We start from the raw sequence: 26,942 nt of genomic DNA on the forward strand, positions 1-26,942 counted from the left end.
ACACACACATGCTCTTTCCTCCATCAGAGTATTCGACGTAAAGACGATCCCCAGGAGGTGAGGGTCCAGATTCAGTTCCTTACATACGGAACTCGACCCTCCAAGGACAAGAGCGGGGCTTATCTTTTCCTGCCGGACGGATATGCCAAGGTAGTGTCCGGTAATCCAGACTGGGGCGAAAAGCAATTTATCAAACAATGCGGGTGAATTAACACCTTCCTTTCTGCTCGCCCTCAGCCCTACTCGCAGAGAGAAGCCCCTGTAGTGCGTGTGGTGGAAGGGCCGCTCTTCGCCGAGGTTGTGGCACATTATCAACACTTCCAGCAGACGGTCCGCATTCATAATGTTCCAGGTATTCCCTCCATCCATCTGTCTCGGACATAAACGCGATCGCGTGAGGGCATCTTGCCCTGCCTAATCATTTATTCCTGACATCTCTGTCTATCCTTCAGGAGTCGATGGGCTTTCTCTGGACATCACCACTATGGTGGACATCAGAGATCAGAATAATAAGGAGCTGGCCATGCGGCTGGTTACCGACATTCAGAGCGGAGATACTTTCTACACTGACCTCAACGCTTTCCAGGTGAAGTCCAAACATCCACAGACTCTTGAGGTTCATCAAGCTGTAATCAGAGCAGAGCAGAAGTTCACCATCATTTGTCCTAGACTCCGATTATTCACCGGCTGGATAATCAAGCTAATGCTTTGTGTTTTCCCTGCTCATCAGATCCAGCCTCGACGGTACTTTCAGAAACTTCCACTGCAGGCTAATTTCTATCCGATGCCCGCCATGGCGTATATTCAGGACAGCCAATACCGGCTCACAATCCACACGGCCCAGGCATTGGGAGTCAGCAGCCTGGCCAGTGGTGAGTAGGGTTCACAAATACTGATATTGCCGTAGTCCATGACACATCATTGGAAATTCTTGCATTATTTAGCTGTACCATATTGGTTAACAGCTAGTATTAGAGATTTTGTTTTAGTTTTTTTTTTAAATAGGAATTTTGGTGCAAAAACTAAAATGCAATTAAACTAGTGGTGGGCCGTTATCGGCGTTAACGTGCTGCGTTAACGTGAGACTCTTATCGTGCGATAAAAAAAATATCGCCGTTAATCTATTCTCAAATTTGGGTTGGGAGCTGGGTCTAAACTACGCAAGCTATGATGACTTTCACCTTATAGTTTAACGCGGATGTATACCGAAGACTATAGAATATGGTCGCGCGTTTAAGTCTCCTCCGCCAAAACACAGACGGGATCGCGTCGTCCTCCATTCATAAAAACCGAATCTACTATAGCGAAATGCCACGTAAATTCGTCTTTTTTTGGATTCATAAATCAAATGTTGGTCTGTCACTTAATTCAAATCGCGATATGGACTAGTGTATGTGAAAACTGAAATGCAAAAAGACCGTTTAAATATGAATCCGATATGTTCCGTTTGCCTAGCTGTATGAATGAATGGTGGAGACGAGCTTTTACTACACGCATACTGAAACACACGTGACGCTCCCGGTAATTTTTGGCATTTTCATCTCACATGAACAGATAAACTCAATCTCCAAAACTGCTGTGAGTGTCACTTTTACCGTTTCATTTGAGAAAACTAGCATCATATCATACTGTATACACAGAGACTTCACGGCAACCTGTCAAAATAAAAGTACGGTGTAACATGTAACCACCCCCCCTCCAACCCCCCCCCGCCCCCAAAGCTGGAAACGTAGGGGAAACGCTAGCTACCATAGATATATATATATGTAGATGTATATTTTTATCACACTGTACAACAATAATACTGTTTTTTTTATTACAGTAAGGGCTAAATTTAGGGTTGGGTAGGTGTTGACGTTAAAAAAACAATCTGATAGGTAGAAAAAATAATTTCATTGTTAGTTAGTTAGTAAACACAAGTACATCTTATTGAACATAATTTATTTTCATCAACAAATTAACATAGAACAGCTTTATGAGCTTTATGATACATTCTCAAAGACTTACTTTTAGTCATTATTTGGCTAGCACACATATTCTGAATGCCTTCAGCAGAATTCAAATTAGCCATTTTAATCTAGATTAATCTAGATTAATTCCAAGATTTAATCTAGATTAATCTAGATTAAAAAAATTAATCTATGCCCACCCCTAAATTAAACACACTACTTTTAATTGGATGGTATTTACAAAAACGTTTAAATAACAGCTTGTAGCCCAACTTTTTTTGGCTTATTAATAATTTAATAATAATAATAATAATAATAATAATAATTTAATAATAATTTGGTGAATGATTTTTTAAAAATATAAATGTATTTTTATAATTTATTTTATTCAATTATTCAATTTTTAAACTAAAATACTAATTAGTGAAACGTCTTGCACAATATAATTGTACTATATTGTTTATTGGCTAGTATTACTCAATTACTCAATTTAAAAAAAAATTACTTGAATTTTTATTAATATTAATTTGATTACACAATTTATATTAACATATAAATGCATTATTATTAGTAGTAGTAATTTTGGGTAATTATTTATTTATACATAAAAAAATGTTTTTATTTATGTATTATAAGAAGATTAATTATAAAAAAAGATTGTATACAAATATTATTATTATTAATAAAATAAAATGTTATTAAATCAGTGAAACTTCTTGAACAATATAATTGTACCATATTAATTATCAGTCAGTATTTTTTTCCCAAATTTTTTTTGATAATTATTTATTTATTTATACATGTAGATATGTTTGTATTTATTTATTGTATTTTATTATATAACATTTTAATTATTTATTTATTTTACATAATAATCCAAAATATTTTTTTAGATAATAAACTAGAATAATTAATGAACTAAAATGTTATTAAATCATATATATATATAAATATAAATGTTAACATAAACTTTAACAGCTTTGGCTATTTATTTATTTATTTATTTATACATGCAACTGTATTTTATTATATTATATTTTATTTCTGTATTTTACATAAACTAGAATATTTTTTAAATTATTGAAACTTCTTGAACAATACAATTGTTCCATATTTACTTATTTTTTTGGTAAACTTTATTTATTAATTCATTCATACAATTTGTTTTTAATTATTATACTTTATTATATTTTATTTATTTATTTTTGAACATAAACTAACAGCTTTGACTAATTGACTTATTAGGTTACACAATTAATATTTTATACAAATATTATTATTATTATTATTAAACTAAAATGGTATTAAATCAGTGACATTTCTTGAACAATATTTTTATTATTATATTTATTTTATTACATTTTTTTATTTTTTATTTATTTGTTTGTTTTTACATAAACTTGAACAGCATTGGCTTATTAGGTTACACAACTTATATTTCTATAAAAATATAATATTATTATTGTTGCTGTTATTATTAATAAACTATGATATTAATTCAATGAAACTTCTTGAACAATATAATTGTACCATATTAATTATCTGTTTTGAGTTGATCTGTTATGAGTTTTTTTACATTATTTATTTATACAAATATTTGCATTATTTATTAAGTTACACCATTTATATTTTTATATAAATCTAACGTTATTATTACTACTATTATTATTAATAGTAATAATAATAAACTAAAATGCTGTTAAATCAGTGAAACAATATAATTGTACAATATTAGTTATTCATCAGTTTTTTGTTTGTTTGTTTTTTACTTTAGGTTATTAGGTTATACGATTTATATTTTTATATAAAATATTATTGTAATAATAATTACTATTATTAAACTAAACTTCTATTAAATCAGTGTAACAATATAATTGTACCATATTAGTTGTCAGTCAGTATTATTTTTTGTTTTACCTTATTTATTTTTATTTGTAATATATTATTATATCATATTTTTATTGATTTATTTATTTACATGATCTGCATTAGCTAATTGGCTTAATAATAATGAATGCTTCAGGATGGTTACCAAGCAACAAAGCATGTCCTAATTAATATTCATTAACTGAGCTTTTACCATAGTAGGATTCAAACTTTTTTTCCTCACCTGTGCACCAAATTGAGCTGACAATACTGTTGAAAAACTCTCCTCGTTATGCTGTTTTCAATTTAGTATCGACTTGGTCGAAAGTACCGTCACTTTTTAGGTCTATAGCAGTGAGTTTCTTAGTAGGATGAAACATGAATCAGGGACTGAGACGGTAGGGAGGAGGAAAACACTAACAGTGGGACACAGCACTCTGCTTCTGTATTGATTTGATGCAATGTATCCAATAATGAAGATGAAGTGAGTGTACTATCTAATGCTTTGCCTCGCCTTGTGCTATTACTGTCCTCTCTCTCACTCTCTCTCTCTCTCTCTCTCTCTCTCTCTCTTCATCCTTCCCTCGTACGCTCTTTCCATCCTCTACAGGTCAGCTGGAGGTGATCCTAGACCGCAGACTGATGCAAGACGATAACAGGGGTCTGGGTCAAGGCCTGAAGGACAACAAACGAACGGCCAACCGCTTCCGGCTTCTGCTGGAGAGAAGGAGCAGCAGTGGAAAGGTGAGTTCTGACTAAAATGCTATTTAATTAGTCAAACATTTTGAACAATACAATTGTACCATATTGGTCAGTATTAGAGGTTTATTTTTTAATTCATTTTTTTTATATACAAATGTATTTTTATGCTATTAAAACGGTAACACTTTACAATAAGGTTCATTAGTTAAACATTAGTTAATCTACTAACTAACATGAACTAACCATGAGCAATACATTTGTTACTGTATTTACTAACCTTTATTAACGTTAGTTAACGGAAATACAGTTGTTCATTGTTTGTTCATGTTAGTTCACACTGCATTAACTAATGTTAACAAGATTTTAATAATGTATTATTAAATGTTGAAATTAACATTAACAAAGATTAATAAATGCTGTATAAGTGCAGTTCATTATTAGTTCATGTTAACTAATGTGGTTAACTAATGTTAACTAATGAACCTTATTGTAAAGTGTTACCATTAAAACACATTGAACACATGATGTATTATTAAAATATTATTTTTTATTAAAAGAAAAATTTTGGTGCAAAAACAAAAATACCAAAGTACTAAATTATTATTTACATAAACGTGAACCACACAAATTAATTAATTAATTTAGTAAAAAAGATAAATACAGTCCTAACGCTAACACAGGAAGAAATCACATCAATTTAATTTAAATATTAAAATAAATTATATTAAAAGAAAAATGTAAAGTTTTTATATACATGTATTTATTATTATTATTATTTTATTGTTTATTGATTTTATTTTTTATTTTTATTTTTAACTAAAATGCTATTTAATTAGTGAAACATTTTTTTCTTTACTTAATTTTTAAAAAATGTATTTATTTGTTTATACAAATGTATTTTTATTTTTAAAAGACAAATTTAAATCCATAAACAAATGTCACAGTACCAAGTAATAATTATTATTTACATAAACTTTACCAGCATTGGCTAATTTGCTGACTAAATCAACAAATCACGCAAATTAAAATTAAATGAAAAAATATTCCTAACCCCTAACACAGGAGGAAATCACAGAATCACAAAAATTTATTTAAGTATTAAAATTTAATTTAATTAAAAGAATGGATTACATTTTTTATATAAATGTATTTATTATTATTATTTATTTTGTTTATTGGTTTTTTCTTCTGTTTTTTTTTTTACTAAAATGTTATTTAATCAATGATTTTTTTTTCTTTACATAAATGTTTTTTTATTAATTAATTTGTCTATACAAATTTACTTTTATTTTTTAATACAAATTTTGGTGCAAAAAACAAAAATGCCACAGTGCTAATGATTAATTACTTAATTATTATTTACATAAACTTACAGCATTGGCTAATTGGTTGACTAAGTCAACAAATTAAAATTATATTTAAAAAAGTAATAACAAGAATTAAACTATAAATAAGAAAAGCTAAATACAGTCCTAACCCCTAACACAGAGTTTACTTGCTATTACGTGCATCAAACAAAACTAAATATATTGTAAAAAAATTTGAATTAGAAGAGGAAAAAAAAAACTAAAATGCTATAATAAATGTAAATGCTTATTCTAACCAAAAAACTTCTACTAAAACAGGAATAAATCACAGAAATTTCATTTAAATATTAAAATAAATTACACTAAAATAAGTATTTTAATTGTATTTAATTTAAAGTAAAATGCTATTTAAACAGTGAAACATCTTGAACAATGTAATTGTACCATATTGGTTTTCACTTAGTATTAGAATTTTTTTTTTATTTATTTAATGTAATTTTTAAATTAATTTTTATTTTTTTATTTAAACATAAAATACAAGTTTTGGTGAAAAAACAAATTAAATAAAAAAGAAATTCTTGTTATAACAAGTAATAACAAGAATTAAACTATAAACCCTAAGATACGAGTTTATTGTGCCTCAAACAAACAAACTAAAAAATATTGTAATAATTAGATTTAGGGGAAAAAAACAGACTCTGTATTTGAAAATGCTTATTCTGACTAAAAACCGTCTACCAAGACAGGAAGAAATCACAGAATCCAATCAATTTAATTTAAACATTAAAATAAATTGCATTAAATAAATAAAAATATTTTATTAAAAGAAATATATATTTTGGGGAGGCAGGGCATGTCTACGTTTTTTTTTTTTTTTTCTTCTATAGTAATAATAAAATAATAAAACTATAAAAGCCAAACCTAGTTTACATGCTACTCAAAACTAAATCTATTTTAAGAATTAGATGACAAAAACCATGACTAGTTGTTCTTCAGACTTAGTACACACTTACTCTGACCAAGAACTACCTTCTTAGGTTGCTTTACCTGTCAGATTGCTTTACAGTCAGGCAACTACTACCTGTCTGTTACAAAAATGTAATGTAATTTAATTTAATTTAATTTAACATTTTCTTTTACAGGGTTTTTGGGTGTGGGGTTCATCTTGTTTTTGTTTTTTCCTGTAGTAATAATAATAAAACTATACAGTTACAGCAGAACATAGTTTCCGTGCTGCTGGATCCCTCGAGCTTAATTAAAAACATGTTTAGTATTACATGAGACAAACCATGACTAGATTATTTTGCTCGGAAGTGCAGCCTGATACGTTTTTAATACAATTTGATTTCCTGGCTGACTGATAAAAACCCGCGCCCTGACTGGCGTGAATCATAGCAGTTGATTAATCTGATTGGAGCCTGCAATTTCTGCTTCGCATGAGAGATCTTGTTATGCATACCAAAATATAGGTGTCCAGTAGCTGTGCAAGCGCTATGTAAATGCTCATTTCACTCAGTGTCCTGTAGGGGGCTCTCTATTGTTACTCATGAGAGCTTTATGAAGACTCCAGGGACAGTACCAATCTGAATCTAGCAGTCGAAAAGCTGGCAAGTGTGTAATAATAGATAATGGGCTGCAGAGTTTTATACACCGGCTCAGATTGATTTGAATAATATATAGATTTTATTCAAAACCATGCTGTTGCCTGAAAGATTATAAATAATACAGTGTCCTATATAGGAGAATATATATTATGTATTACAAATATATTATTAAGTATACATTAATATATTAATAATACAATTATTAAAAAATAGACGAAGTAATAAAATATTATTCAAAATATACTCATAATAATTTCATTTATATATATATATATATATATATATATATATATATATATTATATACACACACACATAGAATTTTATATATACAAATATAATATATATATTCATTATATATAAGTGTGTGTGTGTGTATATTTTTTTTGACATTTCTTTTTTGTAATTGTATTATTAATATTATAAATATAATAATTTTATTAATATATTAACACACACACACACACACACACACACACACACGTACATATATATATATATATATATATATATGTACGTGTGTGTGTGTGTGTTAATATATTAATAAAATTATTTATTCTATTTATAATATTAATAATACAATTATTACAAAAAAGATATGTCAAAAAATATATGAAACACCATATATTTTGTATTATATGTATATTAAGTGTATATTACTATATTAATAAAATTTTCTTATTAAAAAAGATGAAATTTGTTATATATATTCAGCTTGTATTATATTCAAATCATTATATAAAAAATATGTAAAAAGTCAAAGTAATATTTAATATATAAATATATTTAACATATATATAATGTATTATTAATATATGATATAAATATGTAATGTTAATATATTAATAATAAAATGATTTCTTAGAAAGATGAACTGTCAAAAAATACTAATAATCATATATATATATATATATATATATATATATATATTAAAAAAGTCAAAGTAATATTTATTTCTATATATATATATAATTTTTTATAATAAATAAGATGAAAAAAGTCAGTAATATTTAATATATTTAATAATATATAATGTGTTAATATATAAATATTAAAACTATCTTAATAAAAAGATGAACTGTCAAAAATAGTGATAATTTTATTATATATTAATATGAAATACCTTTATATATATATATATATATATGTGTGTGTGTAAAATAAATTTAATTAAATATAAAATCATAATAAAGTTTCTATATATAAATAGGCTTTATATACAAAGCGCCCCCTTCTGTTTCTTTTAATTCCAGCTCATCATGCCCTCCTTATTATGCATTTCACAACCTCTTTTTTTTGTTTGTTTGTTCCTGTCTGTCTGTCTGTCTGTCACTTATCATCCTGTCTTTCTCTCCTCATTCATGCAGCCTGGTGGCTCCTATGCCAGAGTCACCAACATGATAAACAAAATAATTGCTGATATTTTAGGAGACGGCCAGGAAGAGGTAACATTATTGCAGTGGTGGAGAGAGTAGCACTGTAGCAGTTTTTGTGGAGCCCTAGTTCAGCTTGTTACCATAGCAACAAGCCACAGGTTTGCACTTGGATTAAGAGGCCAAAGGTCTTTCCTGTCCGCTATCTCTACCCTTACTGCTGTGCCCCTAAACCTTTTATACGATAACGGGCTCAGCAGTGTATCAATAGCATGTAGAAGTAGAATGAGCTTATCTCAGACAGTGACCCCAAAAAGTGACTCGCATGAAGTCGTCTTACTTGTGTGTTTCCTGTATGTTTCAGCCGGTGGACACCAGACCAGTGAGCTTCCCGTCGCTGCTCAGTCACATGACCTCCTCCATCCTGAACCACGAGGTGTTGGCACTGCCCGTGTTGCCCAGGAAACACGGCGTGCCGCCCATGCGTACCTTCGCTCCATTGGCTGGCACCTTGCCCTGCGACTTCCACCTGCTGAACCTCAGGAGCATCCAAAGCCCGGTAAATGAGAGCCCTGGGAGAAAAAAATGTGTGTCAGTATCGATTTCGCCTGCTGTGAAACTGATGAGGACTTCAGAGTTCATAATGGGGAAAAAAAAACTTCACACTTTCAAGTGTTCGAGAAATTGTGGTCTGGTGGTTTTATTGTGGGTGTGTTTGAAGGAGGATTTATTTTCACTGGCATTTATTTGATATGGTTTCATTTTTTCAGCAGGACGCTCACTCTCCGTCTCCCTTTACGGCTCTGCTTCTCCATCGACTAGGCCTGGATTGTGGTCTGGAGGCCCAGAACCCTGGTTTTAACTGCACCACTACGCAAGGCCAGGTCAGTGTCCTGCCTGAAAAGACTTAGACTTTAAAGTTTACTTTTAAATGGGGACATTACATAGACTTCTATTATTTTTATTTACAGATAATTATACATTTTCCTAACCTACACCTACCCCTAACCCTAACAAATTTGTCATGGAAATATGATTAAGTATGCACACACATACATACACATACACATACACATACACATATATTATTTATTGTATTCATTTTTAGCGTTAAAATACTTTAGTTTTGGTTTTGCATTATTTATGTACTATTATTTTTTATTAATATTTTGAATTTGCTTTTATTTTAATATTTTCAGTTTTTATTTTTGTTTAATTTTAGCCATGTTTTGTGCTTTTGTCATTTTTAAATATTGCTATTTTTTTATTTAAGGTTTAGTTATTTTTTCCACTTTAGTAATTTTAGCTGTTTATTGTAAACGCACACACTCATGCAAACATATTTATTTATAAATATTTAAAATAGTTCTAGAATTAAAATAGGTCAGGATTACTTTTGGCGTTATTTATATACTATTGTTTTTATTAATGTTTTAAATATGCTTTTATTTTTTATATTTTTATTTTTTTAAATGTAGCTATTTTAAGTTTAATTTATTTCAGTTTTAATTTGTAATTATATATATGTATATGCATATATGTATGTATGTGTGTGTGTGTATGTATGCATGTATGTATATGTGTATATGTATATATATATATATATATATATATATATATATATATATATATATATATATATATATATATATATATACATACATTACATACATACATACATACATACATATATATATATATATATATATATATATATATATATATATATATATATATATATATATATATATATATATATACATACATACACATTTAATTTTATTTCTATAATATATTAATACAATTATTTCTTAAAATATTTATTTATTCCTTTATTTCTTTCTCTTTTTTTATATTTAATAGCAGTGTTAAAATATGTCAGCATTACTTTTAGCAATATTTATATACTAATCTACTTTTTATTAATTTTTGTTATTTGGTTTTATTTATATTTTAAGTTTTCATTTCATTTCATTAGTTTTATTTTCAATTTATTGATTTATAAAATATTTCTAGTGTTAATAGCAGTGCTGTTAATCTGTAATTGTTTTATTAAATGGTTTTATAGCAATTTTATGTTCTATTTAAGTAACTATTTAAGTCTAATTTATTTTTTAGTTTTAGATATTTTTTTCTAATTCTAAGTTTTAATTTCAGTTAGTTTTATTATTAGCAGTTTTAGCAATTTATTTATTCATTAATAAAATATTTATAGTGTTAATAGCAGTGACAAAAAATGTCTTTTTTGTTTGTTTATTTTTAATATTTTTTAAATTAGTTTCATTTTTAGCAATTTTTTATGCACCTTTGTCCTTTAAGTATTTTTGTTCTTTTAAAAATATTACTATTTACAATGTTTTTATTTCAGTTAAATCTTTTTATAATTAATAGTAGTTAATTTTAAACACGCACATTATTTATTGATTTATAAAATATTTCTAGTATTAATAGCCGTGTTAAAATATAACTTTTGTTTTAGCATTATTACTGTTTTTATTATTTTTTTTAATTAGCTTTTATATTTTAAGTTTTCATTTCAATTTGCTTAATTTTTAGCAATTTTGTGATTTTTATTTATTTTTGTTCTTTTTAAATATTACATTTTAAGTTTTGTTTTTATTTTTTTAAATTTTAGCTGTTCATTTTAAACGCACACACACATTTTTTATATTTTAAGTTTTAATTTCAATTAGTTATATATTTAGCAGTTTTAGCAATTTATTTATTCATTAATACAATATTTGTAGTGTTAATAGAAGTCTTAAAATATGTCACTGTTGTTTTAGCATAATTTCTATACTATTATTATTTTTTTATATTTAATTTTTTTTAGTTATTTTTAATGCACCTTTGTCCTTTTTAATATTTTTTGTTCTTTAAAAAATATTACTATTTACATTTAATTTATTAAATGGTTTTATTTCAGTTATTTTATATTCAGTTATATTTTATTTCAGCATTATTTCTATTATTTTGATTAATTGTTTAAATTTGCTGTTATATTTTATTAGAAGTTATATTGTAAGTTTTCATTTCAATTTGTTTCTTTTTTAGCAGGTTTTTATTTTTATTTTATTTTATTTTTGTTCTTTTTAAATATTACTTTAAGTGTACTGGTTTTTATTAAATTTTTTCCCACTTAGTAATTTTACCTGTTCATTTTAAACACACACACACACACACATACATATACGTATACAATTCAAAATATTTCTATACTATTACTTTATATTTCCTCATGAGTATGTGATACCTTTATGTTGTAGTCAAGTTTCACTTCATCTGAACAGGTCTAAACTGTGTTGGATGCATGCAGGTCTGATAAGGGCTATATTTAGCCATTCTGAAAGTCTCTGATCTCTGTTCCCAGCTCTCCATTTCTGGGCTGTTCCGTGGGCTAGATCTTCAGCTCCTGCAGCCTATGTCTCTGTCTCTGATGCACTCTCAGCCTCCGCTCTCCAACGACTCCTCCGTCAATCTGGAGCCAATGGAGATCTCCACCTACAAGCTCAAGCTGTGCTAGAACGATGTTGCACCAGAACCGGGCTCTCCGTGTGAACCCTTGGAACCTAAAAAGCAAAGAACCACAGCTGGATAAGCAGAGGACTCTTTAGGAGATTGTTTATCCAGACTTATCAAGATGAAGGCGTTAACAAAAACCCGTGCAAAATGGGATAAAAAGACTCGAGGATGAGAGCATTCCAGCCAAAGTCAGATTTGGGCGCTGAGATACCAATGTCCATACATGTGAGATTTTATCAGGCAGAGCATTAATCGGTCACTTATTATTTTTTTTTATTCCAGCAGTGCCGACCGTTGTTTTTAGCTCTGTTTTTTGTCTTTTGGCTGGAACTACTGACCGTTTTTCATTCATTTGCTCATTCCTTCATCCTTGGAGTTTGGTACTGTATGTAAATATCTCAAAAATACATACGCAACTGGATCTATACAAAATTGTGGGACTCAGTGCAATATGTGCAGCTTCTTGCCGTTTTGTTTTGGTTTCTATTCCTAAGGCCTTGGAAGCTACGCGTGAATCCGTGTCATTGTTGTTTGAGCTCACGCGGTTCTTTTTATTTCTTTATCTCTACTGTGGACGGTTCTGCCTACGCTCGGCGGCCGCTTGTTTTTTTTTTATTTTCTTTTTCTATGAATGTCAATCACCCAGCTTGGCCTGCGAAGGCTGTCAGTGCTGTAACAGATGCGGCATTTACAGATCTCTTTCTTTCAGGACGGCTCACGACACTTTGCTGACAGAAGAAGACGTCCACGATCCAGCAAGCGGTCGGGTCTTCGCCTGGCTCTTTCATTAAGTCACGGCTTATGACGTTTACAATCTTTGTCCTTCCTTTTCCATCGTATCTTAAGCTGCTTCTTAATAAGCTAGCTGTGGATTATCCGCAACACATTTTTGTTATTTGTACCATTTTGATGGTGTCTGGCGTAGTATCAAGCCGCAGAATGTGCATTTATACTTTATTATATTATATGCAGGTTTGAACCGTATTTAAATGCAATTTGGGATCTGTGGATGCCTGTTTCTGCCACTGAATAAAAATAAAAAAAGGTTATTGGGACTTTTTATTTCACAATTCTGACTTTTTTTTCCCCTCACAATTCCGAGTTCATATCTCTCAATTCTGATTCATTTTCTCAGAATTGTGAGATATGAACTTCCAATTGCAGATTATACATTCAATATTGAGGAATAAAGTCAGAACTTCGAGATACAAACTCTCAATTCTGAATATTTTTCTCACAATTGCGAGTTTACATTTTGCCATTCTTTTTCTCAGAATTGTGTGATAGTAACTAGCATTTCTGACTTTTTTTTTTCTCAGAATTGAGATATAAATCCCAATTGTGAGTTATGAAATCATCAGGAATAAAGTCAGAACTGCCAGATATAAACTCAAATCACAATTCTGACTTTTTTTTCTTAGAATTGCGAGTTTGTATCTCGAAATTGTGAGTTTTTCCTCAGAAATGCGAGTTTATATCTTGCAATTCTGACTTAAAACACTTGCAAGTTGTTAGAAGTGTGAGATACAAACTTGCAATTCAGCCAACAATTCTGAGAACATATTTGAGTTTGTATCTCACAATTCTGACTTTTTTTTCTCGCAATTGTCAGTTTATATCTCTCAATTCTGTGCAAAAAGTCACAATTGCGAGAAAAAAGTTAAATTGTGAGATTGTGAGAAAGAAATTTGCATTTGTGAGAAAAAAAAAACTGAATTGCAAGATACAAACTCACATTTTGAAAAGTCAGAATTGCACGTCGTTAACTCGCAATTCCGACTTTATAACTCACAGTTGCGTGTTTATATCACAATTCTGACAAAAAAGTCAATTCTGACGAATAAAGATGTAAACTGACAATTCTGACTTCTGAAGTTTATATCTTAAAATTGTGACTTTTTAAGTCAGATTGTGAGATGTAAACTTACAATTCTAAGAATGTTTTTTTCTGCTTAAAACTGGACTTTATAACTCACAATTGCATGTTTACATCTCTCAATTCTGAGAAAAGAAGTCAGAATTGTGAGATACAAATTTGCATTTTCAAGAAAAAAGTCAGAATTGCAAGATACAAACTTGCATTTATGGGGACGCAATTTTGTGAAAAAATTGTGAGATCAAAAAGTTGCATTTGCGTGGAAAAAAATCTGAATTGTGAGATTCAAACTCGCATTTGCAAGTAAAAAAGTCAAAATTACGAGACCAACTTTCATTTGCAGAAAAAAAAAATCAGAGTTGCGAGTTTTCATCTCACATTTCTGACTTTATAATTTGCTATTGCAAGTTTATATCATGTAATTCTGAGAAAAAAAGTCAGAATTGTGAGATCCAAACTGGCATTTGCAAGAAAAAAATCACAATTGTGAGAGTCTCATTTAAAAAAAAATAAAAAATCTGAATTCTCGTTTGCAAATAAAAAAGGTCAGAATTGTGAGATACAAATTCGCCTTTATGAGGAAAAAAGTCATTTGTGAAACTGCGAGTTTGTCATGCAATTTTGAGAAAAAAGTCAGAATTCAAATCACAATTCAGATATTTCGCAGTTGTGCGTTTACATCACGCAATTTTGGGTGCAAGTAATAAAGTCAGAATTGTGAGATACAAACTTGCATTTATGAGAAAATCTGAATTGCAAGATACAAACTCGCATTTCTAAAAAAAAAAAAATCTGAATTCTAATTAGCAAGAAAAAAGTCAGAATTGCAAGATACAAACTCGCATTTAGAAGAAAAATCAGAATGGCTTGTTTTTATCTTGCAATTCTGACTTTATAACTCGCAATTGCATGTTTACATCTCTCAATTCTGAGAAAAGAAGTCAGAAATGTGAGATACAAATTTGCATTTTCAAGAAAAAAGTCAGAATTGCAAGATACAAACTTGCATTTATGCGGACGCAATTTTGTGAAAAAATTGTGAGATCAAAAAGTTGCATTTGCGTGGAAAAAAAAAATCTGAATTGTGAGATTCAAACTCGCATTTGCAAGTAAAAAAAGTCAAAATTACGAGACAAACTTTCATTTGCAGAAAAAAAAAATCAGAGTTGCGAGTTTTCATCTCACATTTCTGACTTTATAATTTGCAATTGCAAGTTTATATCATGTAATTCTGAGAAAAAAGTCAGAATTGCGAGATCCAAACTGGCATTTGCAAGAAAAAAATCACAATTGTGAGAGTCTCATTTAAAAAAAAATAAAAAATCTGAATTCTCGTTTGCAAATAAAAAAGGTCAGAATTGTGAGATACAAATTCGCCTTTATGAGGAAAAAAGTCATTTGTGAAACTGCGAGTTTGTCATGCAATTTTGAGAAAAAAGTCAGAATTCAAATCACAATTCAGATATTTCGCAGTTGTGCGTTTACATCACGCAATTTTGGGTGCAAGTAATAAAGTCAGAATTGTGAGATACAAACTTGCATTTATGAGAAAATCTGAATTGCAAGATACAAACTCGCATTTCTAAAAAAAAAAAAAAAAAAAATCTGAATTCTAATTAGCAAGAAAAAAGTCAGAATTGCAAGATACAAACTCGCATTTAGAAGAAAAATCAGAATGGCTTGTTTTTATCTTGCAATTCTGACTTTATAACTCGCAATTGCGTAATTTTGAGGTTAAAAGTCAGAATTGTGAGTTTATATCACGCAATTCTGAGAAGAAAAATTTGAATTGTAAGATAGGTATTTTTTAATTTATCCAGTGGCGTAAACAGGCTTCCATAGGGATCAGATCAGGTCTATGAGCTTACCTAGACATAAACACACTTGCTTGATATATCTTCTCGCAGTATTTTCAGGTAAACACAACTCGTATCCGATTGTAAAGGTACTAGTGCGGGTAGCGACGGGTTCCTGTGCTCAGATTTAGCCAATTTCCCACACGAAAGCGCGTTTAGGCCTTATCTCCGCTGTAGGAAGCCCATCTGTAATGTGTAGCAGAGCCATCTCATTCGTCCCGTCTGGCTTTTGTCTGTCACCTGGGTTTGCTCGAATCTGACAATTTTGAACATGAAAATGCTCTCTGTCCATCCATCAGTCGTGTTGTCTCCTGTCTATCTCCCCTAGGAAAACCTGTACTCCAGTGTCTGATTGAAATTACAGAAAAATATTCTCACTTCTCTGACTTTCAACTCCACCGCTGATTATCTCTCTGTAGCGCGCCCACGTCCGTTTACATCAGTCAGGCCATCAGCCGGCTTCTCCAGCTAATCAAGTTCTGGACTTGTGTCCTATCAGGAAGATAATTCCCCGCAGGAGGAACTCCGAGTACGGAGTGCCAAACGTCTGTCCGATTGCTTTGGAACACATTCAGGCTCGCTATTCCAAAATGTCCTCGCTCCTGTAATTCGGATTCATTTCCCTGTCTGTGCATTTCACTGCCATGCTTGTTTTTCCTGTGTGTATGCTTTCCATTCGGACAGATGTCCTTTATTTGTTTTGAGTGGTCTGAGATGGAATTGTTTTTGGATTTTCTAAAGAAATGACAGTGAATTGAGAGCTTAATTTATTCTTTTGTTGTTTCTTTTTTTTTTCCGTTTTGGTTTGAGAGCGTGTTCATAAAAATGCAAAGACATTAAAGTGGACGTTTAATAAAGATCACACATGGAAAAGAATCATTCTTGCATTATAATTGGCTTTCCATTGTTGTCTGATGACTTAAAGCTTCGTTGTTGTGCTCTGAATCGCAGACAGGGGGCAGTAGGACGTTGTCTGCCATTTAATATGGCTGGAGCGAGAGGCGTGGGGTGTGAAATGTTGAGTTCAGTTAACAAAAGCTCGCTAGAAATGCTGCTTTTTATATCGAAACACCCTCTGTGATTCCTGGGATATCTGGTGCTGATTTACCTGACAGCCTTTGGAGAGAACTGGAAATACCACTGTCCTCTCTCAGTGCTGACAGATCTACTAAAGTCAGCCTAGACTTTTTTTGTTGTTTGTTTGGTTATTTTTTTAGATGCCCTTTCACGCTCAGCTGAGACCAGATTTGGATTCCTCCACAGCAGACGGGTTTGTGTGCTAAAAGGGTGGCTTGCTCCCTGAGACCAGGCGTTTGAAGAAGAGGCCATTCTTCTTAATAAGTCTGAGGGCTGAGACGGCAGTAAAACTCAATCTCGCCGCTGAGGACTTTAATAAGATGACAGAGGCGCTGATAGAGACGGAGACGTTTTTGAGGGATTAGTTGAGACAGAAATGAAAATGCTGTCATTTATGCTCGGCCATCGTGTTGTTCATAAGCCGTATGACTTTCTTTGGCAGGTGGAGCGCAAAATGAGAAGCTGTGAAGAATGTGCAAGCTGCACTTTTCCCCATATAATGAACAAATACAGCAACCATGAGACAATTGTGAGTTAAATCATGTTATAAAGTCCGAAATACGAGATATAGACTTGTATATGAGATAAAATTGGTTGCGTTCCATAAAATGTTATAGGTTTAAATGGTTTTTCATGCTGTAACTGTAGGGCTGATACAATATGTCCCCTATGAACTGCATATGTGAATATTATTGTATAAATCAAATATATGCCGTACAAGTACAGTAACCACAGGAGGTTTCATTCATAGACTGTCAGTTTAAACATCAGTATTCTCTAAAAATGATTTGCATTCGGATTCTGACATCCAAAGGCACAATACATTTTTTCTTTTATTCCATGGAACATATCTGTTTCCCTCCACTTGTTACCGGTGTTTTTCTGCCACCACAATGCACAGCTGCTGTGTCTATAGCAATCAACACAAATGGATGGTAACTATTTATTATACACTATATTGCCAAAAGTATTGGGACACTCCCTTCTAATGAACAGGTTTGAATACTTTTGTAATTTGAGTACAAATGTTTCTAGGAAATGTGCTTTTAATTTTATAGCAACCGTTTGGACAGGACACTTTCTGTTCTAACATGACAATGCCTCTGTGTATAGGGCAAGATTAAAAAAAGAAATGATTGATTCAGTCAGTGTGGAAGAGCTTGACTGGTGGTCTGCATAAAGCAAAGTCTTAATCCCAGCTGAACTCCTCTGGTGTGACTTTAAATGCAGACCTTGGGCCAAAAAATGATTTGTACATATGGGTACAGTCATTTTAGACATTTCCAAAACTGGTGCAACAGAAATGGAAATACAAGTTTCAAATATATGAATTATGTTTCCGTCTTTGTTGCCACAATTTTGTAAGTGCATTTTTCTGTTCTAATAAAAGGGGGTGTCTCAATACTTTTGTCCAGGTAGTGTATGTACAAGTCATTGGTGTTTGGTGATGAGTGTTTGGCTCAAGGTCTGCATTTAAATTCAGTTGGGATTAAGACTTTGCTTTCTGCAGACCAGTCGAGTTCCTCCACACTGACTGAATCAGTCATATCTTTTTGAACCTTGCCTTATACACAGATGCACTGTCATGTTAGAATAGAAAGTGTCCTGTCCAAACTGGTGCTAAACATTAAGATTTGCACAAGTAGTCAAACCTGTTCATTAGAAGGGGGCATCCCAATACTTTTGGCAATATGGTGTAAATGCGTTAAGTGAGTATATTCATCATCTTTGAAATTCACTTTTGTCCCATACACAAATATATCATATGGTTTCAGAAGATAGCACAAAAGTTACATGAACAGGGATTCAACAGGTTCTCAAAAAGTCTTGTATACAAAACCATAATCCGCACTCACGTGAAACAGCCTTCTCTTTTTGTTTTATTATACAATTAATACCAATTGGACGAAGACACAAACGTTTCGGCTCAAAGGCCTTCTTCAGTGTGTTGAACAATACAAGTTCTCCACCCACTTTTTAAATCACTACTTTGATTGTTCACTATTCACTAAAAGCTTAAGTATTCCATTTCAATTTTCAATAACTTGCATTTAAAGTCCCCCTGAAATCAAAATTAAAATTTTTTGGCTTTTAGTATGAATATATTAGCCTTAAGATTATCTATATGCTAGTGTGCTTCAAAACAACGACAAAATTCGCGTTTACGAGATATGGGCATTCAAAACTTACAGTCTCGTCACTTCCGCCAATATGAATCAAGGATTTGGATGATATCACCGTGCACTTCAGTTTCTCATCAAACGTTCTGTCCAATCAAATGCTCTCTAGAGTCCGTAGTGTCCCGCCCCCTACGCAGAGACGCAATACACAGAGCAGATCATATGCGCTCATATGTGCGGTCGGCATGTAAACTACACAACCTCAGCATGATTATGATCACTATTTCGTTTTAGCAAGAGTTTAATATTGAGTCTGTGGGGTAATTTATTAGTCTGTGGCTGTCATAAGCTTACAAATGCGGCTTTACCAAGCTCAACGGCTCTGGCCCGAGCAGATATTAATGGAACGCTATTGGCTGTTCAAAATAAGTGGGCGGGGCTGGGCGATTTGTTTTTGTTTCAGTTAAAAGTACGTCACCACATAGAAGAACGCTGCGTGTTTCAAGGCACTTCAGTGGACCTTTAAGTATCACATCCACCACTGCACTACTATATACCTCTTATTCAGACATAAATTAGATAGGAATATTCAATGATTAAAATCATCAGATTTTAAAGGTCCCATATTGTACACATTTCTGGAGGTTTATTTTAGTTGTTGATGTCCTTAAGAATATATATTTGCGGTATAAGTGCCAAAATCCATCTCAATATATTTTTACAGCTCCTTTTTAGGAGCTCTGTCAAAAACAGGTCGATTTTGGCCCATGTAATTAATATTCATGAGCCTCTCTTCTGATTGGCCTGTTGTTTTCTGAGTGGCGCACAGCCAGGCCAATCACAGTTAACTACGGTCATGTATGCTTTAGCCGAGCCCAGAGCCATAGAGAGAGCCTAGCCTACTGATACTCAACAGGATATTTCAGAATGATCATTAATGTTTTTTCTTTTTCAAACACCGAATGCAGTAAGCTACATAACTGTTGCTTTAGTAAAGCCCCTTTCACAATGCGCGCTGATTCTGGAAAATTACGGGAACGAGCGCTGTGTGAACAAAAGCCAGAACCATAAAGGCAGTGTTGTAGTGATGATGCACGTTATCATGCGACTCTTCACGATGAAAAAATACGTGCAAAGTGGAATGAAGCGGCGATCAGGCAGAGCCAGCTCCTCACTCTCAGCGCTGAAGCACAGTTTGTTCAGGTTAGTTTAGTTTAGTGAAACGTACGCGTCGCATTACATCTCACATCCAAATGTCACATGTCTTAATGGGTTGTGTGTAAAGCACGCACAGATTCCAGAAAACAACTGTGAATGAACCAAATCAAACAACTCCGGAACAAATCATGGGACACATTATCCGTGTATTTACCGCAATCGCTGTGTGAAAGAGGCTGAAGTTGACGTGCCGCTGGTCTCTTATATTCACGTTCTGAAGCCTGTGCAATGATGTAGTTTCGACATCTATCGACTGAACAGGGTTTTCTCGACTTGTTTTCGTGTTGTTGTTGCTTAGCAATGTTATGGACACGATATTGTCTGGGGGTTTGACAAAAGGAGGGTGGGACGTGATTGGTGCTGGGGCGGTGACTGAGTAGATCGGACGTCACATCGTTACGGAAGTCACAGTGGCTCGTGAAAATGAACAGCTACTTTAAGCAGGCTGTGTGCAGTTTACTGTGGATTGACTGTTTTGAAACTCATATGGTAGTTACATAGCCCCTAGACCTCAGTTATCATGAAAAAAGCCAGGAAATTTTGATTTTGAAATTTCCAACTCCTCATTCATGCCATTTTGAGTTAATGATTTAAGTTTGTAGATCAAATTTTAGGACATTTTAACATATAGATCACATTACGAGTTGAACAGGCAATGCAAGATGTAATTTTAAAGCATTTTCGTGTTATTAGACTTATGACCTCTTTACATTTGACCAAATTCTGGCACACAGCACAATTTCTGCACAGGAAACAGCCTTGTATAAAAGCAGACTTTTTTCTCCTTATTACATTTGAATTGACCAGCATATCCGACAGGTTATGTGATCTCTTAAAGGTAAACACTGGGTGATACTGAAATTTGTCATTCAAAGATTTATCAATGACAAACTTCAGTATCACCCATTGTTCACCTGTGCAACTCGTAACGTAAATTTTGTTAAAATGTCCTTGTCAAAAAATATATATAGGTTAATCATCGTGTCAGTTAAAATTAAGAATCAATTAACATAAATCAAGCATATGACGACAAGACATAACTAGCCAGATATTTTAATGAACCGGGGCATGACATCAAACAACTGGAATTTATAGGTATAGAAGAAGTTATTGGATCGTGTAGAGGAGGTAATATAAGTAAAGACTTATTGAAACGAGAAGCATTTTGGATCTATAAACTTAAATCATTAACTCCAAATGGCATGAATGAAGAGACAGATCTTTCTGTTTTTCTTTAATGAATTATAATTGGTCGAACCAAAATGTAATATTTTGTGGAGTAGATCTCAAGCATTAGTGTAAAAATCAGTGATTATTAATGACGATACATGTCTGATGATTTTATTCATTGAATATTCCATTGTTAAAAGTAAATACTGCTGATGGTTTATTTTAACTGCCTGTTTATACAGAGTGATAAAATGAAATCCAATGTAATTTATGTTTGAATAAGAGGTGCATTGTAGTGCAGTGGTGGTAATGGTGATAATAGATTGGCGAATGTACGATGACGTCAAATGAGTGATTTAAAGAATGGATGGAGGATTTGTATTGTTTAACACACTGAAGAAGGTCTTTGAGCTGAGACGTTTGTGTCCTTGTCCTATTAGTGATAAATGTATAATAAAACAAAAAGAGAAGACTGTTTCATGTGAGTGTGGATCATGGTTTTGTATATAAGTGATTTAATGAAAAGATCGAAAGAGTGAGGTGCAAACAACTTTGTGGAACTGTATTCTCCTTAAAAAGTCTTACATTTTGTATCAAATATAAGGCCATAAAAAGTCTTAAATGGCACAAGAAAGTCTTAATTATGAGTTCAAGTCTTAAATTTAAGGACAGAAAACAAAATATTGTGATATGGCCTAATATGATGATTAAACTTCTAAGGTAGACTGCTATATTTCTGCCATGCCAAAAGCACCTCCTGCTGGCAGAAAATACATTTTCAGTGAGCCCATCTGTTTTTGTTCAGACCAATGCTAAAATCGACCCATATTTTTACACAGCAAACAAGCAAAGTTGTACATTTGAAATTGAATGCATTATAAAAATCTAAACAATTAAAACTAAAATATAAGTAAAATATATTTATGTATTAGAAGTTTAAGCGCATAGCACTGAAACCCTATAGTTGTTAGAATGGCCAAAGATCAGCAATCTCTACATAAAACTGAGGCAGACCAAACCGTAAGTTATATATATATAAAAACTTTTGACTCTCAGGTGCAAAGGGATGGCAAAATGTTTGAAAGGGACAGGGCCGCTTTTACTAAAACAGCTATAACTTTTGAACAGAATGAGATATCTTCACCAAACTCACAACGTGTATGTAAGAGTTGAATCTGAGGTCACATGGAAAAAAGTGTCATGGAGCTTGGCCACTTGGTGCTATAAGTGGGGAAAAAAACATAAAAATGTCCTTAACTATGCACCCGTTTGTCCTATTGACATGAAAATCATTACACACACTCTTGGTCCAAAGTGCCACAAGTGGCTATTGGGATAGCTGCGTATCTGAAAAAACATGGCTGCCATAAGCCCAATGAACTTTAAGCACCTATTAGACAAGCTTAACAGAGATTAATCGGAACGAAATTTCCAAAATGGGAAAGAAATCGGCCACTGGGGGCAATTTTGCTTTTTTCAAGGGCGTAAACGATTGTATATTGCTAATTTTTTCACACATATGCACGATATTCGTATAATACAATAGACCTCTTCATTCCAAACCACTTCTGTCAATCAAACTGTTAAATGATTGAGAAAATGTAAAAAACGTATTTTTGCGGTGCTTCTGGAAAAATCTCTAGGTCAATAATTAAGTTCAAAAAAATTGGAAAATTTTGAAATTTACTCATTGGGAAGCTATAACAGGGTCGTTTAGAAAGGGGCCTGTCCAAATATACCCAAAAGCCTATAAAGCCTAAACGAAAACTCTGGTGTGCACACCACAGCTGGTGCTATAACAGTCATAAACATAAAAAAACAGATTTTTATAGTAAATGATCCGGATTTGCCAAAAATGCTGTTCTTTATCATTGATTTAGATCATTACAGGCTTGATAAATACTATGTAATGTCTTTTTTCATATGTGCTTAAATGCCTCAAAGCACTTGAAACCCAGTAATCGCTGCATGCAGCCATATTTATTACAATAACTGATTAATAATAATCATTTAAATTATTATAATTGATACTTTTCACTCTTGCATTTTCTTAAAAATAGTTTAAAGTCTCAAATGTGAAGTTTTTCATTTGATAAAAGCATTCGCTTTTAGAGTTCGACAGCTCTTGTATCATTCTATAGTAAGGAGAAGCGTAAACATTGTCCACAAGATTTAAAAACCAGCTTGGAATGCTTGGAGTTTTCACTGAAACGAGATCAAAGCATATTTGTGAGTGAATAAACGATACGCTTATTGCAAAATTAAGCCGAACTCAATAGCAACTCATCTGATATGCTCATTGAAGTGTTGAATAAACATCCTCACACCAGCTCTAAAAATGTCTTGTGTTTTGCTTCGGATGCGAGTCGAGCTTCAGTTCAAACAATCTGGCACCACCTACTCGCTCTGAGTGTCAACGGAACTTTTTTCGTTCTTTCCTCTTTCCTCTTAGAACATGACAAACACATTACATCAGACTAAATTCAGCATAATAGAATCATTTCAAAAGAACAGGAATGGCGCCTCGCCTCGCAAGGAACCGAAGATCTGCGCCTCTCCTTCGGCCCATTAACGAGGCTGATAAAACCTATTAAGCGATTGTGGAACATCTAAGGAGGATAATAAGGTGCGCTCAGCAGATTTGCACAGCGCTTGAAGTAAAAATACAACAGTGCCAACTGACGGCAGCACTGATTCTTGTACTATTAGTCAAAGACACGCTCGTTACATCGGCGGTCGCGTGGCAAATCAATGGGAGTGAGCTGAGCATGAGGGAAATACATTTCCAATATTCTCTCAGAAGATGAGAAACAACATGACAGCGCTCTCGCCGGTAGCTGGACCATCCATATTTCTGTCTTATTGCTCAATTAGTATGTATGGAGCAGCCTCAGTCTCTCTTATAATGCCAAGTAGGCAGAAGCTTCCAGCGCTGAATACGAGATCCCGTTCCTCCCAGCTGAACTAATTATGGAAAGCATTTTAAATGTGCCATTTCCATAAACTAGTTCTCTCCTCCCTCTTCTGGGAGATGGAACGAAAAACAGCCTATGTATGTTTTCCTCCGCAGTCATGGAAACATGGAAAGTTTAGGCCGTCCTATGAAGCGCGCATGAAATATTGATGATCGCCTACTGCACGCCTCATGTAGCGAAGTGCATAATGTGTGTGTTATTAATTTAGACCGATGGTGCGTGCCTCCGTGTGAATTACGGCAAATTGGCATCAATAAAAAAAAAAAAACCATTTCAACAGATATCCAAGTACTTTTAAATATCATTAAATAAACACGAATGCAACAGATGTTGGTAATTAATTTAATGACTGCAGAATTGACAGCAGCAACAAAGCTGTTGAATGCTTTAATGCGATGCTAAAGATGTGCTATAATGAATCACACGCATTGTGTTTTAAGGCATCATAAACGGTAAAAGGTAGGTAGCAATATCATGCTGCCTTCTAAGATACATCCAGCTAAGCCAGCGTTCAGCATGTATAAGCTAATCCCAAAATGCATTGCGACAAGCTTAGTGGAAACATTCATCCATGGCAGACTGATTCTGTAGTGGTTCAAGCACAAAGTGATGACACCTTTGGTAATACAGAAGATATACTTGACAGTTCATTCAACTTTAGTAAGTATGGATGAAAAATAGGAGTGAATATCTAATTAGACTACCAGTCAAAAGTTTTTGAAGAGTAAGATTTTTAATGTTTTTTAAAGAAGTCTTTTGTGCTCGCCCACCCTGTATTTCTTTGATGCGGAGTACAGTAAAAACAGTACATTTTGATATATTTTTACTATTTGAAATAGTTTTCTAGTTGAATATATTTTAAAATGTAACTTATTCCTGTGATTTCAAAGCTGAATTTTTAGCAACCTGACTCCAGTTACATGATCCTTCAGACATCATTCTAATATTCTGATTTGCTGCTCAAAAAATATTTATTATAATGTAGAAACATTATAAATGTCAATTAAAACCATCCTTGCAAAATATTAAAGTATTAAATTCTATAATTTATTTACTGACTCCAAGCTTTCGAACTGTATATAGTTTATAATGTAACTTTGGATCTTTCTATTCATCAACGAATCCTGAGAAAAATGTACTCAACTGTTTTAAATATTGATGATAATAATGATAAAAAAATATTTATTGAACAGCAAATCACTCCACTGAAGACTGGAGTAATGATGCTGAAAATGTAGCTTTGATCACAGGAATGAATTACATTTAAAAAAATATTCAAATAGAAAACAGTTATTTTAAATAGCAAACATATTTCAAAATGTTACTGTTTTGCTGTACTTTGGATCAAATAAATGTAGGCTTGGTGAGCAGGAGAGACTTCTTTAAAAACTTTTAAAATCTTACTGTTCAAAAACTTTTGACTTGTAGTGTATTGAACAATTTATTTAGTATTGATAATAAATGTAATGAATAAATAGTCCAATATAGATAAGTAGTTTAAGATTGTTTGGGGTTGGTAAGATTATATAGTAATACTATCAAATTTAAAAATAACTCTGATGGTGAAGCTCAAAGAGCAGTATTTATTTAAAACAGAAATCTTTTGTATTATTATAAATAATATGTATTATTTGAATGCATCCTTGCTGAATAAAATATAAATAAAAAAGCTACATTTGAACAGTAATGCAATTGTATTTAATTATTTATTCTAACTCTGGATAATAGATGAAATATGAATATAAAATAAACTGTTTACCCATTTTTCATGTGTTTTTATTCTTATTAAGAGTATTGCATCATTAGCTTGGCAGCATGCTATAGTCAATTCTATTTGAATTAATTATGAACTTAGATGCTTTTGTGGCTGCCTATGAAGGGCTCTCCAAATATATTATTTATGAGCTCCTTTTTCAGTTAGCATGCTGCCTAACTTTTTGGATCAGTTGAATTGTTTTTTTTTTCCTGATAATATCCTGATAAATTACTCATCACTGTCATCCAAGATGTTCATGTCTGTCTTTCTTCAGTCGAAAAGAAATTAAGATTTTTGAGGAAAACATTCCAGGATTTTTCTCCATATAGTGGACTTCAATGGGGATTAACGGGTTGAAGGACCAAACTGCAGTTTCAATGCAGCTTCTAAGGGCTCTACATGATCCCAGCCGAGGAATAATGGTCTTATCTGGCAAAAAATGCTCATCTTGCATGAGCTGGAGTTCACGCATTATGTAATCATGTTAGAAAGGTCACGCGTGTTTACAAAGTGACGTGCAAAGAAAGTCAAACGTCCTTTACAAACAAAGGTAAAACAATGATATTGGACGA

At 32.3% G+C, this 26,942-nt stretch overlaps 1 protein-coding gene across 1 annotated transcript in view; it reads left to right on the forward strand.

Annotated features, from left to right (window-relative positions):
* The window catches only part of man2a2 (mannosidase, alpha, class 2A, member 2), a 43,478-nt gene extending 26,565 nt beyond the window's left edge, over nt 1-16,913 (forward strand). Inside the window, exons 15-22 of the mRNA XM_073831916.1 lie at nt 28-150; nt 238-352; nt 453-586; nt 731-872; nt 4,426-4,559; nt 9,165-9,359; nt 9,571-9,684; nt 12,171-16,913. Of these exons, the coding sequence (XP_073688017.1) occupies nt 28-150; nt 238-352; nt 453-586; nt 731-872; nt 4,426-4,559; nt 9,165-9,359; nt 9,571-9,684; nt 12,171-12,323 (1,110 nt within the window). The 3' untranslated portion in view covers nt 12,324-16,913. The remainder of the gene's footprint in view (nt 1-27; nt 151-237; nt 353-452; nt 587-730; nt 873-4,425; nt 4,560-9,164; nt 9,360-9,570; nt 9,685-12,170) is intronic.
* Nucleotides 16,914-26,942: the final 10,029 nt, after the last annotated feature.

This window comes from Garra rufa, chromosome 25, assembly GCF_049309525.1.
Source record: "Garra rufa chromosome 25, GarRuf1.0, whole genome shotgun sequence".
NCBI lineage: Eukaryota > Metazoa > Chordata > Actinopteri > Cypriniformes > Cyprinidae > Garra > Garra rufa.